The sequence below is a fragment of the Pelmatolapia mariae genome, linkage group LG6, assembly GCF_036321145.2.
Source record: "Pelmatolapia mariae isolate MD_Pm_ZW linkage group LG6, Pm_UMD_F_2, whole genome shotgun sequence".
NCBI lineage: Eukaryota > Metazoa > Chordata > Actinopteri > Cichliformes > Cichlidae > Pelmatolapia > Pelmatolapia mariae.
Window position 1 is genome coordinate 44,132,538 of NC_086232.1, and position 18,736 is coordinate 44,151,273.

The 18,736-nt window shown below is 42.3% G+C and overlaps 1 protein-coding gene across 1 annotated transcript; it reads left to right on the top strand.

Moving 5' to 3' along the window:
* The first annotated feature begins 2,048 nt into the window (after window positions 1-2,048).
* On the top strand, window positions 2,049-13,606 carry LOC134629852 (NACHT, LRR and PYD domains-containing protein 3-like). Its single transcript, XM_063477361.1, has 6 exons — window positions 2,049-2,322; window positions 5,576-7,424; window positions 7,616-7,789; window positions 8,480-8,653; window positions 9,150-9,196; window positions 13,062-13,606. The coding sequence occupies exons 1-6, from the start codon at window positions 2,049-2,051 to the stop codon at window positions 13,604-13,606; spliced, it is 3,063 nt and encodes a 1,020-aa protein (XP_063333431.1).
* The last annotated feature ends 5,130 nt before the right edge of the window (window positions 13,607-18,736 follow it).

Genomic DNA, 18,736 nt, shown 5'->3' on the forward strand with positions numbered 1-18,736 from the left:
ATCTATTACTAGTGCTGTTCCACAAGATTGAAGAAGTTCTTGACTGAATAATTCAGTTGTTGTAATGAACTTTTGTAGCACCAAACAACAGCAAAGAATCCAAAGTGATGTTTGATCTATCATCTGCTTCGTTCTGGAAAAAAAACCTTGAAAGCTTTCAGACAGTTTGTATATGATTCATGTGAAACACTGTCACAGCCAGGAATTTAATCTCATTCTGTGCAATCTATAATCTCCCTGTAATCTGTATACATTAAAGTCAGCATTCTCATATAGGGTTTATCATATACGGGCCAGACCTGAAATCCAAGTAAGCACAGACATGAGATATTTCAAGGTAAAGATTAAAGACAGCGAATCAGCGTTGCAGTTAAGGTTTACAGTTTTATTACCTTCTCATAGTTTTGTGTTTCACTGTGAATTTCTTGTGGTTTTATTGGTTTTATTTCATGTCTCTGTATACCTTGGATGTAAAAGCTGCCGGGGATAACAGCAGCTCTAACTTCTGCCACACAAGTTCAACATAAACCTGCTCACTGAGCACAAATCCACTCTGGAAACTTCGACAGTCAGGCAGGGCGGGGCTCTGCAGGTGAACCGCTGCTGCTGGGCGGTGCTGTGTGATATCAGACTGGAGGCACACATAAGTCACCAAGCAAGAAATTCACGATCATTTTATTCTTGTGAAGTGCATGAAAGAAAGCAGTTTACAAAGCTGCACCAATCAGTGAGCTAGCTCAGTGAGGATAGAGCTAGCACTGTGTCAATGAGTGGCACCAGAGCTGCTCTGTTTTAGCACTGAGCTGAAGCATGAAAACAGATCACTGACACTCAGACAATTACAGACACTCACTGACAATTACAGACAATCATTGACAATTACAGACAATCACTGACACTGACACAGACAATTACTGACAATTACAGACACTCACTGACAAATACAGACAATCACTGACAACTACAGACACTCACTGACAATTACAGACAATCACTGACAATTACAGACAATCACTGACAGTCAGTGGCACTCACTGACACTGACACTCAGACAATTACAGACAATCACTGACAGTCAGTGGCACTCACTGACACTGACACTCAGACAATTACAGACACTCACTGACAATTACAGACACTCACTGACACTGAAATCCAGACAATTACAGACACTCACTGACAATTACAGACAATCACTGACACTGACACAGACAATTACTGACAATTACAGACAATCATTGACAACTACAGACACTCACTGACAATTACACACAATCACTGACAATTACAAACAATCACTGCCAGTCAGTGGCACTCACTGACACTGACACTCAGACAATTACAGACACTCACTGACAATTACAGACACTCACTGACAATTACAGACAATCATTGACAATTAAAGACACTCACTGGCAATTACAGACAATCACTGACAATTACAAACAATCACTGCCAGTCAGTGGCACTTAGATACTCACAGACACTCACAGACCGTCACTAACACTCAGACAATTACAGACAATCACTGACAACTACAGACACTCACTGACAATTACAGACAATCACTGACAATTACAAACAATCACTGCCAGTCAGTGGCACTCACTGACACTGACACTCAGACAATTACAGACACTCACTGACAATTACAGACACTCACTGGCAATTACAAACAATCACTGACAATTACAGACACTCACTGACAGTCACTGAAACTTAGATACTCACAGACACTCACAGACCGTCACTAACACTCAGACAATTACAGACAATCACTGACAACTACAGACACTCACTGACAATTACACATCTCATTCCATGTTTCCAGCCACATAGTTGTAATGCTGTACTTGCATTATTTTCCAACGAGGCGCTCCATGAACTGATCTCAATTTAGACAACCAGAGCATCATAATAACCTGTTAGTAAACTTTATTTGTAAAAAGGGAACAGCTGATAATTTAACGTCTGATTTCATGTTTGACAGGTAAACAGAGACCAATAAAACAGTTGTACCACAAGAGCCTGCAGTACTATCTGACGTGATGACATCAGAGGACCTCTTAAACACTCTGGAAGATTTAGGAGATGAAGAGTTTGATAAATTCAAGTGGTTCCTGCAGCATGGTGATGTCCTTCGGGGGCGCCTTGCCATCAGAAAGAGCCGTCTGGAGATGTCAAAGCGACTGGAAACTGTGGACCTGATGACACAAACCTATGAACTCCAAGGAGCTTTGGAGGTGACCAAGGTGGTTTTAGAGAGAATTAACAGAAATGACCTGCTGCAGAGTTTTTCTGTCAGCAGCCCAACAACCGAAGGTCAGTCACAGGAAGAGACAAACACTGCAGTCTGAAAAGGTTTAACAAAGTGCAGGTTATATTCTTTTAATGCTCATAATGTCTGTTTGTCTATCAGTGCACATCAATGGTGGGAAGACTTCAAAGAAGAAAGGGGATGACAATGATGGTGGGAAAACCACAAAGAAGAAAGATGACAGTGACATTGATGGGAAGACTTCAAAGAAAAAAGCAGATGATGAAGATGGTGGGAAGACCACAAAGAAGAAAGGAGTCAATGACAGTGATGGGAAGACTTCAAAGGAAAAAGCGGATAATGAAGATGGTGGGAAGACTACGAAGAAGAAAGGAGATGACGGCAGTGTTGGGAAGGCTAAAAAGAAGAAAGGACTTTTCTCCTCTAAGACTCAGGCTCCTACTTCTGAGACCGATGGTAAAACTACTGTCAGGTTTGATAACGTGATGATTGGCTAATTAACAAATACTCAATATTTGTGATGTCGTTGCATTTCTAATCCAAATCTTTTACTGAATTTTAACTTTACAAAGGTTGGAGATAGGGGTGGGCGGTAGAAACAATATAAATTTGGCCAGCGGTAGAGATATTCACTATACCGCTCTACTGCAATAGCGCATGTTGATGGTGTCATCAAGCTGCCTGTTTTGGTCGAAAGCATTGCAGCGGCTGCAAACAGCATAATCTGGAAATTATGCCGGGCAACAGTAATAGCAAAGAGACGACGCACTTTTGGAATATGGGGAAAGCCAAAAACTGCGCCTTCTCCACTTCTGTATCATTGATTCATTAATGCTGAATTCTCTAGCAGCTGCTCTATTCCCATGTTGTTGCAGTATATTAATGACTAACCTCGTATTGTGGATGGATTATCTCAGTTGTTCTCCTGACTGAAGTTTGGTCCGTTTACAGCATCCTGCCATGTGATTGCATTTGTCTCTAACCATCAGGAACCCTCACGTTAACTTTTATCGAGTGGAAAAAAAGTTAGCGTTCATCCTTCAGCTTCACTGTGCTAATGTTATGCTAACGTAGCTGTTTTGCTAGTGATCACGTAGCACATCATTATATACCAGCTAGCCCAACTTCAGTACCCTACAAACGTCACTGCTGTTTAGTTTTTTGTCTTCATTTATGTTGGAAGTGATAGCAGAGCTGTACGTTTGAATTTTTCAGAAATCTCTCAGTCAGAACATGCTATATCATGTTTAGGTAACTAGCGAGCTAACTTCCTGCAAACTTCTAACTCTGTTGAATTTAATAAATTCTGTTTTCATGGATGCCTGGATGTTAAACTTAATTGTCACACCTGGTAAAGCAGCAACGTTGATCATTTTATTAAAGATGAAATAATTTAGACAGTTTGTAACTCTCAGTGATGCCGCAGTGTTTGTTTGACTTTGGGACCTGAAGCTGACGCAGTGTTGCCAACTCCTCAGTATTGAAAATCGCTATTGGCTGTCCTAAAAGTCGCTAGAAGTCGCTAAATGACGTCATCGCCTAATTTGCATAATTGGTCATGCTAATGTAATTGTAACCTATGTTGTTGGAGAGAGAAATAACATCGTGGAAGAGACATAAAGTGAGTAAAAAACGTCCTAAATGCATTTAGAGTTTGTTTAGAACTACAAATTAAATTTCTTTTAGCAATTATTGTTTTTTTTAATGTCACAATTCCAACCCTGCTCCTTTACCCGGGCTTGGACCGGCAAAAGTGACCCAAAATAGGCACTCTGGTGGAGTTACTGTGTGTGTGTGTGTTTATAAGTAATTTTAAACCTTGTGGTCCACAAAACAGCATAGAGTAAAAGAAGAACTGATTGGTTACAGTCAGTGTGGGAGCGGCAGCTTCGCTCATGTGCGATTCATTTGCAGTTTGGACGCATAGGTGTGAACATCTCCTGCTCTGATAGCAGCTGGGGGAGGACTATCCTCCACCCGTGAGCGCTTTGGAACGGGCGGGGTGCCCATGGCAGCACCCGCTGCTTGTTGAGAGTAAAAGCGATTTGCGCTTTCACGTCAAAAAGTCGTCATAAATAAGTCTTCAAGAACACCAGAAAAAGTCGCCAGATTTGTCGCTAGTCGCTTTTTAGAAAATAAAGTCGCTAAGGGGGTTTGAAAACTCGCTAAATATAGCGACAAAGTCGCTAAGTTGGCAACACTGAGCTGACGGAGTTTAGGACCCAGATTACTCCGTGAGGCTCCTGACTACGGTAGCCGTAATGGTCCAACAATCCATCAAGCGGTGCGGCTTCATAGCTTACCAAAGTCTTACTAAAACATTCCTTGACAGATTTCTGCGCGCCGTGTACCACATAAAATTGGTTCGAGGTCAGTAAGCACAACCAGAATTCATACATAAGGCACACTGTCGATTTTTGAGAAAATTAAAGGATTTTAAGTGCGCCTTATAGTGTGTAAAATACGTTATACAGAAGAAAAGAATATATCGCGATATATATCGTTACCGCACATGCTTCAAATTATACCGTGATATGAATTTTAGGCCATATCTCCCAGCCCTAGTTGGAGATTTTAACTAGACTATTGTGTTTTAATCATTCTATATACTACCTAGCATACTTGGACATAGCTTACTAGAGAAGATTTAAACTAAAGGTCAAAGTTCTAAACTGAAACTTTCACTTCAAAGCTTGGTAAACACAGCAGTAGTGTCTCTGTAGTTAGCTAAAATAATGAAGTTATTCACTCTTTTCTTCCTTTTATGGGAGGATAACAACATGGGAAACTGAGCAAAGAAAACATGATTTGTAGTTATTCACCTCCCATATCAACCTAAGTGTATGAACACATTTTCTGCTGTTTGCCATAATCAAATCATTTAAATGATGTTATAAGAGTTTTTTCGGTAAAGTAAATCCGTTGGGCATCTTTCTTCGCCTTTAGACAATAATTCTGATGGCAAAAGAACCAAACGGGACAGGTTTATAATAAAAAATAAATAAATAAATAAGAGTTTTTTCAAAATGTTATATAAAATTTATTTTCTACATATTGGTAACAACTACTACCATCTGAAACCAAAAGAGTAGACCATTGTATACTTTCATTAGCACTAGTCTTTATATCACTGGTTTAAGGAATATTTTAAAATGTATAAAATTAAAATAACTACAAACAGCTGAAACATCGTAATTTATGCCAGTAAACCTGATATGGGCTCAGGGATGAATAATGCTCAATATCTTAATTATACACTTTACACTTTTGTTTTTCTATCCTTCCTTTTTGACATAGATATGATGGTTCCAGTACCAGAGCCACATCCCATCACATTTTACCAGCAGATGCTTCAGTCAAATTTCCAGGATAAATTTTTGGGTGCAGAAGAAGAGTGGGCAAAAGACACACAGCATCTGGCTGATATCTACACAGAGCTGTACATCTCAGCCAGGTGTGGCGCACATTTCCGCACACAGCATGAGGTCCGAACGTTAGAAAAGGCATGGAAGCCAGCAGAAGCAGAGAAATCAATTCAACCCACAGACATGTTTGAACATCCTTCTGGGGAATCCAAACCCATCAAAACAGTGATGACCAATGGAATCGCAGGAATTGGAAAAACTTTTCTTGTCCAGAAGTTTGTTTTGGACTGGGCTGAAAAAAGATCCAATCAAGATGTGCATCTGATTTTCCCCTTCACCTTTCGTCAGCTGAATCCTCTGAAGGGAGAAAAGTTCAGTTTGGCAGAGCTCATTCATGAATGCATCCCAGAAACTGTAGGCATCCCACAGGAGGCTCTGAATTACATCTTTACAGATGTTCAGTCATCAGGAATCACCAACTATGACAACAGTAAATTCAAACTTCTGTTTGTGTTTGATGGGCTGGATGAGAGCCGCCTTCATCTCGACCTTCATTCTGAAGACATTCGCTCTGTCGACGTAACAAAGGCAACAGAAACAGATGTCCTGCTGAGGAAACTCATCAATGGAAAACTGTTATGCTCTGCTCGCATCTGGATAACCACACGGCCTGCTGCGGCCAATCAGATCCCCCAAGAGTTTATAAACAGCATCACAGAGGTCAGAGGGTTCACTGAGCCCCGGAAGGAGGAGTATTTCAGGAAGAGATTCAAAGATGAGGAACAGGCCAACAGGATTGTCACCCACATCAAAACATCACGAAGTCTCCTTATCATGTGTAACATCCCAGTCTTCTGCTGGATCACTGCGACAGTTCTGGAAGATGTGTTGAAAACCAGAGAGGGAGGAGAGCTGCCCAAGACTCTGACTGAGTTGTACGCAGAGTTCCTGGTGTTTCAGATTGATCACACCAAAGAAAAGTATGGCCCAGAGAAGAGCATTCAGTACATTAAGTCATTAGCAAAACTGGCCTTTCAGCAGCTGGAAAAGGGCAACCTGATCTTCTATGAGAAGGATCTGAGAGAGAGCGGCATTGATTTCGTCTCAGCATGTGGAGGGGTTTCCACAGAGATCTTTAAAGAGGAGCGAGGGAGGAAAGGGAAAGACAAAATGTTCAGCTTCGTCCATCTGAGTGTTCAGGATTTTCTGGCTGCTTTTTATGTGAAGATGTCTTTAATAAACAGCAACAAAAATGTGATGCCTTTACCACCAATGTCTCTGAAAAACCTTCGACTCCTTTTAAGCAAAACATCTTCGAAGAAGATCCACAGGATTTCCATTGACAGGACCTTAAAGAGTCCAAATGGAAGCCTGGATTTGTTCCTTCGCTTCCTTCTGGGTCTTTCACTGCAGACCAACCAGGAGAAACTACAGAACCTGTTGATCAAGACGGACAGTAACCCACTGGCCAATCAGAAAACAGCCCAGTACATCAAGAAGAAGCTCAGTGAGAATCTGTCTCCAGAGAGAAGCATCAATCTGTTCCACTGTCTGAATGAGCTAAATGATTCTTCTCTAGTGGAGGAGATCCAACAGTCCCTGAGATCAGGAAGGCTCTCCACAGAAAAACTGTCTCTTGCTCAGTGGTCAGCTCTGGTCTTCATCTTACTGTCATCGGAAGAAGATTTGGACGTGTTTGATCTGAAGAAATACTCAGTTTTTGTTTCAGAGGATGCTTTTCTGAGACTGCTACCAATAACGAAAGAAGCCAGCAAAGTTCTGTAGGTGCACAGATAATACATAATACGTATGTAGGGGTTTTGTCAACCAATAACATTTTCAGTCTGTGTCATACTGATTTTGTCTTACTGAATCATTTTAGTGGATTAAACAGAAAATTGTATAGTTGTTGTTGTTGCAATTCTTGCTCCATGTGAAAGAGTATCTCTGTGTTTCACTAACTCTCCTCCAGGTTGAGTGCATGCAATCTGTCAAAGAGAAGCTGTTCAGCTCTATCCTCAGCTCTTAGCTCTCAGCCATCCAGCATTCGAGAACTGGACCTGAGTAACAACGACCTGCAGGATTCAGGAGTGAAGCTGTTGTCTATTGGGCTGGGGAGTCCAAGCTGTAGACTGGAGAAACTCAGGTAAGTCCAGATCATTCAACCCCCCACAATCACACGTGTAAGGACTGAAAGAACATTGCCTGTAAATTTCAATAAAACGTAAAGCATTACATTTTTTGTCTTATTTTTCTGTGTCAGCAAATGAATCTTTATAAATTCCAGTGACGACATTATGCAGACAGTTAGAACATCATGGCTTTGTTCATTCTCCCCTCAAAGATAAGGCACATATAATCAGTTCAGTTTGTTTGTTTCTTAACAGTCTAGCATCCACAATTTTCAAGTTATCATGTTTACATTTTTGTATGATAGTAGATACCAATAACATCTCGAGCTGATTTCATTTTGCTGAAAATCAGGTTAAGGTCAAGGTGACATAAAGTGTGAAAATCAGTATAAACTTTATTTTACAGACAATTTTTATGGATCTTTTATGGTCTTTAAACTTTACAGCAATATCCTGGGCCTTGGACGACCCAGGGTGGCTAAGCATCTGACTTTGACTTTTATTGTTAGCGCCCAAGGTCAAAATTGACATTGAAGAAAAACCGTATCGAGTAATATATGATCTGGAGGGCATGGATAAAAACAAAACCTCATAACACATTAAAGTTTCAGTATAGTCCTTGTCTTTTGAGGTATTTCTGAAAAACACCTCAGTCTCACCACTGGAATCCTATTGTATATATTTTTCTCTCTGTGCATACTCAGCCTGTCAGGCTGTATGATCTCAGGGAAGGGCTGTACTTCTCTAGCCACAGCTTTGAGAGCCAACCCCTACCATCTGAGTGAGCTGGACCTGAGCTACAACCATCCAGGAGACACCGCCACCAAGCTGCTTTCTGCTGGAGTGGAGCATCAACACTGGAAGCTTAAAACTCTCAGGCAAGAGATTAAAATGAGACTCACACAGTGTTTTTGTGTCACACTGGTGGGGTTGGCTGGTTCACAGCTGCTAATAGCTACTGAAGGTTTAGTCTTTGGGAAGTCTTGGATTAAAGACAAATCACATGTTCAGTCAGTCTAGTTATCAGATGATCTGAGACTTTATTCATTTTTTGTGAACATTTAATGGAACATCTGGGCGAGTGTGTCTTTGTTAAGTCTAAAAAGCATATTATACAAGGGCCCGCCTGACTTGGAGTGAATGTCGTCATCAGACAATGAATGTGAGGCTGAGTGTGGACGTCAACTTTTTTGGGCTACACAAAATCTTCAATGCAACACTAGAATGCACCACAAACAGAAACACACTTCAGAGTTATGACTGTCTGTGTGTGCAGCGCAGATTACAGCTCATCTCAGTGGTGGATATGACTGAAGGCCATGATTCATTAAAAAATCTTTCTGAAGTGTCATTCAGACTTTGTTTGTCATCCAGGCTGGAGCATGGTGGAGAGCAGAGGCTGAAACCTGGTTTGAAGAAATGTGAGTGTTTGTTCTCTTTGATTCATGAAGTCAGCGTATGTTATAGCTTAAATCTAAAGCTTGTGCTTCTGCAGGTTATTCTGAATTTGACTAAAGAGCCAGAACGATGAATCATCGTGATGTTTTTCTTCAGTCTTTTCATAAATCAGCAGACGTCGCATCAACTGATAATAATAATCAAATAATAATATTTATTTCTAAAGCACACTAAAAAACCAAGGGTATACCAAGGTGCTTGACAAAATAAGATAGGAAAAGGAGATGGGAGAGGGAAAAGAGAAAGAGAAAGGACCCGGCACGTATTAAACATAAAACCATGACAATCATAATACATAAAAGTAGTTAACAAAGCATAACAGATAAAAATGTATCAACACACACCAAACATTAGCTAGATGGAAAAGCAAGATTAAATAAATAAGTCTTCAGCCGTGATTTAAAGAATGGAATAGAGTCAGACGCCCGGATAGCAACAGGAAGATTGTTCCATAAGACTGGGGCAGCTACAGCAAACACATGGTCACCCCGAGACTTCAGCCGAGAACGAGGTTGCTCCAGAAGCAGTTGGGTGGCAGATCTAAGTGCTCTGAAAGGAGTGTGTAACCTAAGAAGCTCATTGAGGTAGCTTGGTGCTAAATTGTTGATAATTTTGTACGTGAAGATTGGTATTTTAAATTGAATACGGTACTTAACTGGCAGCCAGGGCAAGCCAGCAAGAACAGGAGTGATGAAGGAAAATTTCCTGCTACCTGTCAAAAGGCGTGCCGCCACATTCTGGACAGTCTGCAATCTAAGGAGAAGGGAGGAGGAAAGGCCAATGTAAAGAGAGTTGCAGTAGTCCAACCTGGAAGTCACGAATGCGTGAATACGTTTTTCCAGGTCATTATGCGGAATATAGCGCTTAGCTTTAGAAATGAGGCACAGCTGATTAAAACTAGACCTCACTACAGCAGACACTTGCTTGTCAAATTTAAACGAGCTATCCAGTAATATGCCCAAATTACTGGCATAATCAGAGGGGGAACTAGCAAAGGGCATCAGAGCAGCACACAATTGGTCGCGGGGGATTTTACTATCGAACACCACGATCTCCGTTTTCTTTTGGTTCAGGACAAGAGAATTACTCTTGAACCAATCTTTAACCTCACGCATGCATTCACGAAAATAGTGAAAAGTCATAGCAAGATCGTCAGTAATCTCAAAATAAATCTGTATATCATCAGCATAGCAATGAAAGGCAATATTATACTTCTCAAAAATTGCTCCAATGGGGAGCAGATATAATGAGAAGAGAATAGGGCCTAATACAGATCCTTGAGGCACACCATAGCGTACAGGTACCGAGGAAGATGAGAAGTTGCCCAAATTAACTGAGAATGACCTGTCAGCAAGATAAGATTTAAACCAGTTAAGGGCAGTGCCTCTAATACCCACAGTATGCTCAAGTCTTAGTAGAAGAATGTTATGATCAACCATATCAAAAGCAGAGGAAAGGTCCAATAAAACCAGGACCACAGAGCGTCCAGAGTCAGTGCTTACAAGAAGGTCATTGAGAACTCTAAGCAAGGCCGTTTCAGTGCTGTGCCGTGGCTTAAAGGCAGACTGAAATTTCTCTGCAATGTTGTTCGCGTCTAAATATGCCTGAAGCTGAGAAAGAACTAGTCGCTCCAGGATCTGGGACAGAAACGGAAGCTTAGAGATCGGTCTGTAGTTCAAGAGATCATAATAATCAAGATTCTTTTTTTCAGAATAGGCTGGACTACAGCATGCTTAAAGGCCAGTGGGACAGATCCAGAGAGTAGAGAAAAATTCATTAAGAATAAAATGCTCGGTCCAATTACATCAAAGCAGCCCTTAACAATGCCGATGGGAGAATATCAAACACAGCATTGGTGTTTTTCAGTTGATCAACCAGCTGCTTCAGAGTCGAAAGTAACACGGGCTCAAATTGATAAAAAGTTGAATTACACTCAGAGGAAAATGGTAAAAGGTAAATGGCCTGTATTTGTATAGCGCTTTACACTACATTCAGTCATCCACCCATTCACACACTGATGATGGCAAGCTACATTGTAGCCACAGCCACCCTGGGGCGCACTGACAGAGGCGAGGCTGCCGGACACTGGCGTCACCATTGCCCACCAGTAGGCAACGGATGAAGTGTCTTGCCCAAGGACACAACGACCGAGACTGTCAGAGCCGGGGCTCGAACCGGCAACCTTCCGATTACAAGAGGAACTGCCAACGCTCGAGCCACGATCAAAAAGACAGGATAAGAGGCAGACGAAGAGGAAGACTTAAAGATGAAACGTTATCTAAAAAGAGAATTTGAAAACGCTCACAAAGAGCTTGTGAATATGGTAAAGGCATATCTGAACAGGGATTAACAACAGAATTAAAAATTTTAAATGGTTGTGACCATTAGCCAGAATGACTTTGGAAAGAAAAGATGCCTTAGCCATTCTAGCAGCAGTTTGAAACTTTGAGCGGCTGGTCCGTAACATGTCATAAGAGACCTGAAGTTTATCTTTTTTCCACCTCCTCTCATCACGGCGACAAACACGTCGTAAAGCACGCGTAGTATCGTTAAGCCAGCAATGAGAGTAGGTTCTGGAGCGCTTCATTTTGGTGGGAGCAACAGAATCAAGAATAGAAGAACAAAAAGATCACAGGATATTAGCATAACCATCAACCGAGCAGAGAGAACAGTAGCCAGGTACAGCCAAATCAGGGGTAGATGAAAATAATGATAACAAAATATTAGCATAACCATCAGATGAGCGAACTGAGCAGCAGTCAGGTATCATGAATGCCAAGTCTAAAAAAGACACAGCAAACTTTGACACAGCTTCAGAGCTGAGTACACGTAGCAGACGAGAAGTAGCTACAGACTGCAGTCCAGCGGCAGATAAACCAATATCAAAAATAATTGGGAAATGATCTGAAATCCCATTTATATCCTTAATGCCGATATCCAGGCCATACGTAAAGACCAAGTCCAAAATATGGCCTTTAACGTGGGTTGATTCATTTACCCACTGAAGGAGGTTAAAAGAGTCCATTAAAGCCAGAAAGTCTTTAGCAAGCAGGTCATCCTTACAACAGATGTGATGGTAAAATCACCAAGAATAAGAACAGAGTCATATTTAAAAAGAACGGAACCCAGGAAGTCGGCAAAGTCCGAGATAAAACACTTGTTATATTTGGGCGGTCGATAGACCAACACACACAGAGTGGTCGTGGAAGCAGTCATCTCCAATAACTGAACTTCAAAACTAGCAAAGTTAGGTGAGGAAAGTTGCCGAACATTATATAAGTTTTTAAAAACCGAGGCTTGATGATCAACTGGGTAAATCCAGCAATGAGTAAGCAACTTAGCGTCAGAGCAGTCCAGGAAGAAAATGATAGAGTGTCCAGGTTAGCATGTACATGGTCCGTAATTCTGGCTCTGAGAAAGGCCCTGAGACGGACGCGACGGCCACTCCTTCTTCCCCGCTTCCTGTAGCGTTTCTTCTGGAGATTAGGGAGCAGTAGGTAGGAGAAGCCAAAGGACCAATCCAGTTGTGGTAAATTAGCGCTGCCCGCACTCCAGCAGGGGTCGGCCCGAAACGAATGGAAAGAACGAAGATAAAGTGTTTTCCTGTCATATGTAATCAGTCCACAACCACTAGATAAACATACGACTAGAAAAATAAAGATAAAAAACACAGTGCCGAGGTCCATAAGTGAAGGTAAGGGATAAGGGAGGGTAAAAAGCGGCGAGACAGACACGATCGAGGACAGCAAGCCAAGCACACCGCCGCCATCTTAACTCAGCATGCAAATATGATAAACCGCTGCTGCTGTTTCTTCTCTGCTCCCTCAGATTTCTGCGAACTCACTCTGGACACAAACACAGCCAACAGAAGCCTCAAGCTGTCTGACAACAACAGGAAGGTGACGGCACTGTCGACGCAGCAGCCTTATGCCCAGCACGCAGAGAGGTTCGACATCTGCCTTCAACTGCTGTGTAAGCACGGTGTGACTGGTCGCTGTTACTGGGAGGTGGAGTGGAAAGGAGTGGTGGATATCGCAGTCAGTTACAGAGGAATCAGAAGGAGAGGAGACAGTGTCGACTGCAAGTTTGGATGCAACGGTCAGTCGTGGAGTCTGATGTGCTCTGATGTTGATCACTACTCAGTGTGGCACAACAACACAGGGAAAGACATCTCCTCGTCCTCCTTCTCCTCTGTCTCTAACAGAGCAGGAGTGTATGTGGACTGGCCTGCGGGCACTCTGTCCTTCTACAGGATCTGCTCTGGCTCAAAGACCCTCCTCCACACCTTCCACACCACATTCACTGAACCCCTTTATCCTGGGTTTGGGTTCTGCGCATTGTCGTTTGGTTCTGTGTTTCTGAGTTCTCCGTAGAAACAAGAGTCTGGGCTCATGTCGAAAAACGAGTTGATGTTTGACTCACTTTGACGTGAAGTCAGTGACTTTATGCTCCGGACGGCTGAATATGCAGGCGTGTTCTTGTTATCGTGTTTTCTCACTGACGTGTCTTTGAACTTGTGTGTTTTTTGCTATGTTTACAGTGGCTTGCAAAAGTATTTGGCCCCCTTGAACTTTTCCACATTTTGTCACATTACAGCCACAAACATGAATCAATTTTATTGGAATTCCACGTGAAAGGCCAATACAAAGTGGTGTACACGTGAGAAGTGGAATGAAAATCATACATGATTCCAAACATTTTTTACAAATAAATAACTGAAAAGTGGGGTGTGCGTAATTATTCAGCCCCCTGAGTCAATACTTTGTAGAACCACCTTTTGCTGCAATTACAGCTGCCAGTCTTTTAGGGTATGTCTCTACCAGCTTTGCACATCTAGAGACTGAAATCCTTGCCCATTCTTCTTTGCAAAACAGCTCCAGCTCAGTCAGATTAGATGGACAGCGTTTGTGAACAGCAGTTTTCAGATCTTGCCACAGATTCTCAATTGGATTTAGACACCAGACAGGTCAGGGATAAAGTTATTAAGAAATTTAAAGCAGGCTTAGGCTACAAAAAGATTTCCCAAGCCTTGAACATCCCACGGAGCACTGTTCAAGCGATCATTCAGAAATGGAAGGAGTATGGCACAACTGTAAACCTACCAAGACAAGGCCGTCCACCTAAACTCAGAGGCCGAACAAGGAGAGCGCTGATCAGAAATGCAGCCAAGAGGCCCATGGTGACTCTGGACGAGCTGCAGAGATCTACAGCTCAGGTGGGGGAATCTGTCCATAGGACAACTATTAGTCGTGCACTGCACAAAGTTGGCCTTTATGGAAGAGTGGCAAGAAGAAAGCCATTGTTAACAGAAAACCATAAGAAGTCCCGTTTGCAGTTTGCCACAAGCCATGTGGGGGACACAGCAAACATGTGGAAGAAGGTGCTCTGGTCAGATGAGACCAAAATGGAACTTTTTGGCCAAAATGCAAAACGCTATGTGTGGCGGAAAACTAACACTGCACATCACTCTGAACACACCATCCCCACTGTCAAATATGGTGGTGGCAGCATCATGCTCTGGGGGTGCTTCTCTTCAGCAGGGACAGGGAAGCTGGTCAGAGTTGATGGGAAGATGGATGGAGCCAAATACAGGGCAATCTTGGAAGAAAACCTCTTGGAGTCTGCAAAACACTTGAGACTGGGGCGGAGGTTCACCTTCCAGCAGGACAACGACCCTAAACATAAAGCCAGGCCAACAATGGAATGGTTTAAAACAAAACATATCCATGTGTTAGAATGGCCCAGTCAAAGTCCAGATCTAAATCCAATCCAGAATCTGTGGCAAGATCTGAAAACTGCTGTTCACAAACGCTGTCCATCTAATCTGACTGAGCTGGAGCTGTTTTGCAAAGAAGAATGGGCAAGAATTTCAGTCTCTAGATGTGCAAAGCTGGTAGAGACATACCCTAAAAGACTGGCAGCTGTAATTGCAGCAAAAGGTGGTTCTACAAAGTATTGACTCAGGGGGCTGAATAATTACGCACACCCCACTTTGCAGTTATTTATTTGTAAAAAATGTTTGGAATCATGTATGATTTTCATTCCACTTCTCACGTGTACACCACTTTGTATTGGTCTTTCACGTGGAATTCCAATAAAATTGATTCATGTTTGTGGCTGTAATGTGACAAAATGTGGAAAAGTTCAAGGGGGCCGAATACTTTTGCAAGCCACTGTATATGTTTCTGTAAATCAAACCGCTGAAACGAGCCCACTGGGTTCATAAATAACTTAAATCTTCTGGACACAGCTGGTCTTTGTGCTCACGAGCAACACCGCCGACTGATCTACTCATGGACCCTCGTGCCCTGACCTGTTGTTACCATAGAGACCACTGTAGACTTTTTCACACTGGTTCAGATTCCCGGACCACAGCTGACCCTTGAATCTGCTGATGTTGCTGTCAGACGCAATGATGATGTCATCCTCCAGCAGGATGCCTATTATTGTGCATAAATGGACACACTGTGACATCATCATCACATGACAGTAATCAGGCTTAAGACAGCTTGTAAGGAAGAGTTTAATATTTCAATTCATTTTTATTTACACAACGCCAAATCACAACAACAGTCGCCTCGAGGTGCTTTATATTGTAAGGTAGAGCGTACAATAATACATACAGAGAAAAACAATCATATGACCCGGTAAATGATAACGGGTCTCGTATGTATATAGCTCATTTCTACTCTGAGTGCTTAGAGTGCTATTTTACAACAATAATATATGTTTAAGGTAATAATATATGTGTGTATACTCTTGTATGCCTGTAAGTGCTTTCTTCACACTCTGATGGATGCATCGGACGATCACTGGTGATGCGATGTGATCATTTTCTTTCTTTCTTTCTTTTTTTTTTTTTGCCTGTCCCATTTGGTTCTTTTGAAATCATAATTATTGTCCTTAGGCAAAGAAAGACGCCCAAAGGATTTACTTTACCAAATGGACCATCCCGGCCTTGCCGTATTGGTCCATGTGATTCACCTTTGTTTTTATTGTTTATTTTATTTTGTTTTCACTTGCTACACACGGGACAGACATGACTGGGGGAAAGAAAAGGGTTGCATCATTTTCTGATGTAAACAGCTCTTCATATCACCACAGTTTGTGGATCACTTTGATTAGAAGCCGTTCCCGAGTCCTCGTGAGTTGCTGTTTCCTGATGTTCTCACAGATTTGCTTTGCTGTCATCACAGAAGAGAAATAAATGTACTGGCCAACGGTACCTGAGTGTTTTACTTGTGTGGATTCTCTATGCATCCTCCACGATGGTGACTTTTATTACCCGCTCATTAACTAGCATTAGGCTAATTGGATGTTAATGAATGAATGAGACTTTTGGAAAGCAGGAAATAAACCTTGTGGGTACTTTGCAGGAATTTCCTTTTCCATGCAGCCTAGAGTCAGGTGCACTTTGGTCTCAGCAAAACAAAACAAAAGCCTAAAGATAAGGTTTCTCATTTCAGAAACCATGCATTGTTTGTCTAAATGAACCACCAATGACTCCAGAGCTGCTAGGAAGCTGAACAAACTGAGAACCTGAGCACACTGACGGTCTTCTCTTTGTGATGTATCTGCGAGATCAAAAGCAGTTGCTTCTAAAACCTGAAGCCGCTGTGTGAATGTAGCTCAGGCTGAGTAGATGAGCACGGACAGGGGCTGTATCGTACCAACAGGAGTGAATCCGATTCTGTTCCAGGGCACAGAATTGTTTCATATTCGGTAGAAGCTGCGGCAACTAAATCGTCGCCCTGAGGTTGAGCATGTAACACCTCCAACCTCTGGGTGGCCACAGAGGTGTCAGCTGACGGGAGGCAACCTCTCACTGAGCAGCTTCTGTGTCATGTGAACACGTTAGCTGGAAATGTCACGACTGGCTGCGTGTCAGTGAACAGTGGACCCGAATGCAGGACTGGGAATCAGTTTTATTTCTGAACTTACAGGAACCAGGAATCAGACAGGGAACATTTGGGAACGCAGCTGAACAGAGACTCAGGATACAGAATAGAAACCAAAACCAAGAGCAGACTCAATACATCTCAAAATAATGAAAGTGCTGTAAACACAGCGTCCCAGACCCAGGACCCTGCCGGCGAATGTTTTCAGTCCATCCTGATGAAACTCTGCAGAGGTGCAGGCCGGGCTCATTGTAACGATCAACACGAGCTCTTCAAGGTCAGCTTTGTGACTCATTGGTGTGGTCTCCTGTTTGAGTGTGGCCTGTGCTTTCCACACACAGTTTCCACCCACTGAGTGGAAATGCTCATGTACTTTACTGCTGGGTAACTGTTACTACATAATAATAATTATAGATTTTGTACAGCATGAGTAACTGTAATTTCCTATAAATGTACTTTTCTTGTTTTTAGGTAAGCATGCTGTATTAGTTCAGCGTTACGCTTTTTAAATATTCAGACTTTAAGTTTACTGTGGGCTGATTATAAACATGCGTAGTCACCCATCATGGAGCTAGAAAATCAATAACTGGAATACAAACGACAGAAAACTTACCCAGGATCTGCCACTAATGGTCCGCTAACATCTGGTGAGACTGCTGGGGACTTTATGGCAGCGGTCCCCAACCCCCGGGCCTCGGACTGGTACCGGTCCGTGAGTCGTTTGGTACCGGGCCGCGAGAGTTGAGGCTCAGGTGAGAAATGTATGGTTTTCAGGGTTTTGATCGGTTTTCAGCGTTATTTTGTTATCGTTTTTATCGTTAACTCGGTTTTCCTGGGTCTTTTCACGTGTGTTATGAATAAATCTTATTTTTTTCGGTACCGGTACTAGTTTTATTTTGTTGTATTTATCCGCGACACCTTAAAGGCCGGTCCATGAAAATATTGTCGGGCATAAACCGGTCCGTGGCACAAAAAAGGTTGGGGACCGCTGCTTTATGGGGTTCATGCTGTGAAACATATTCACCTGCACTGCACCTGCTCGCACACTAGAGGGCGCACAGTGTCCTGTGTGATGGATGAGGGCACGCAGCCTTGCAGCTGTTAACTTCAAGCACTCACTGTGATTAATACAGAATAAAAACACGTTTTAAATCTCTAATGTGATCATATGAAAGACTCCCCACAGCCTCCTCTTTGTGTGCTGAGAAGGTGAAAGGAGAACTCTGAGCAGGAAAGACACTGAATCAGGAAGAAGGAAGAAGAAGAAATCTCTCTTTTTGTGCCTGAGGCCGATCAGAGATCCTCGATAATGACCATGACGTGTTGCATTCAGGATACCTCGTACATAAAGCCTGAAACAGTTATTCTATACGTTTTGTTTATATTTTTATTATTTCTTCAGCAGTTCTTATTAAGCAAGCAATAATAATTTATATGGTGCTTTTGCTTAAAGGAGTCACAAGCTGCTTACAGACCATAACAGCCTGTCTTATTTTATCCAGTTATTTTATTTTGAAATTTTCATGTGTACTGTCAGCGCACCTGCCTCCTGTCATTGCTGCATTTGTTCAGCTACTGATATCATGAGCTGTGCGGTCGGGGTCA

Bases quoted from the DNA above. Each gene is read 5' to 3' on its own strand.
- LOC134629852 (XM_063477361.1), top strand. From the start codon at position 2,049: ATGACATCAGAGGACCTCTTAAACACTCTGGAAGATTTAGGAGATGAA. The intron at 2,323-5,575 runs GTCAGTCACAGG...TTTTTGACATAG, and splicing joins CAGCAGCCCAACAACCGAAG to ATATGATGGTTCCAGTACCA. The intron at 8,654-9,149 runs GCAAGAGATTAA...TTTGTCATCCAG, and splicing joins TGGAAGCTTAAAACTCTCAG to GCTGGAGCATGGTGGAGAGC.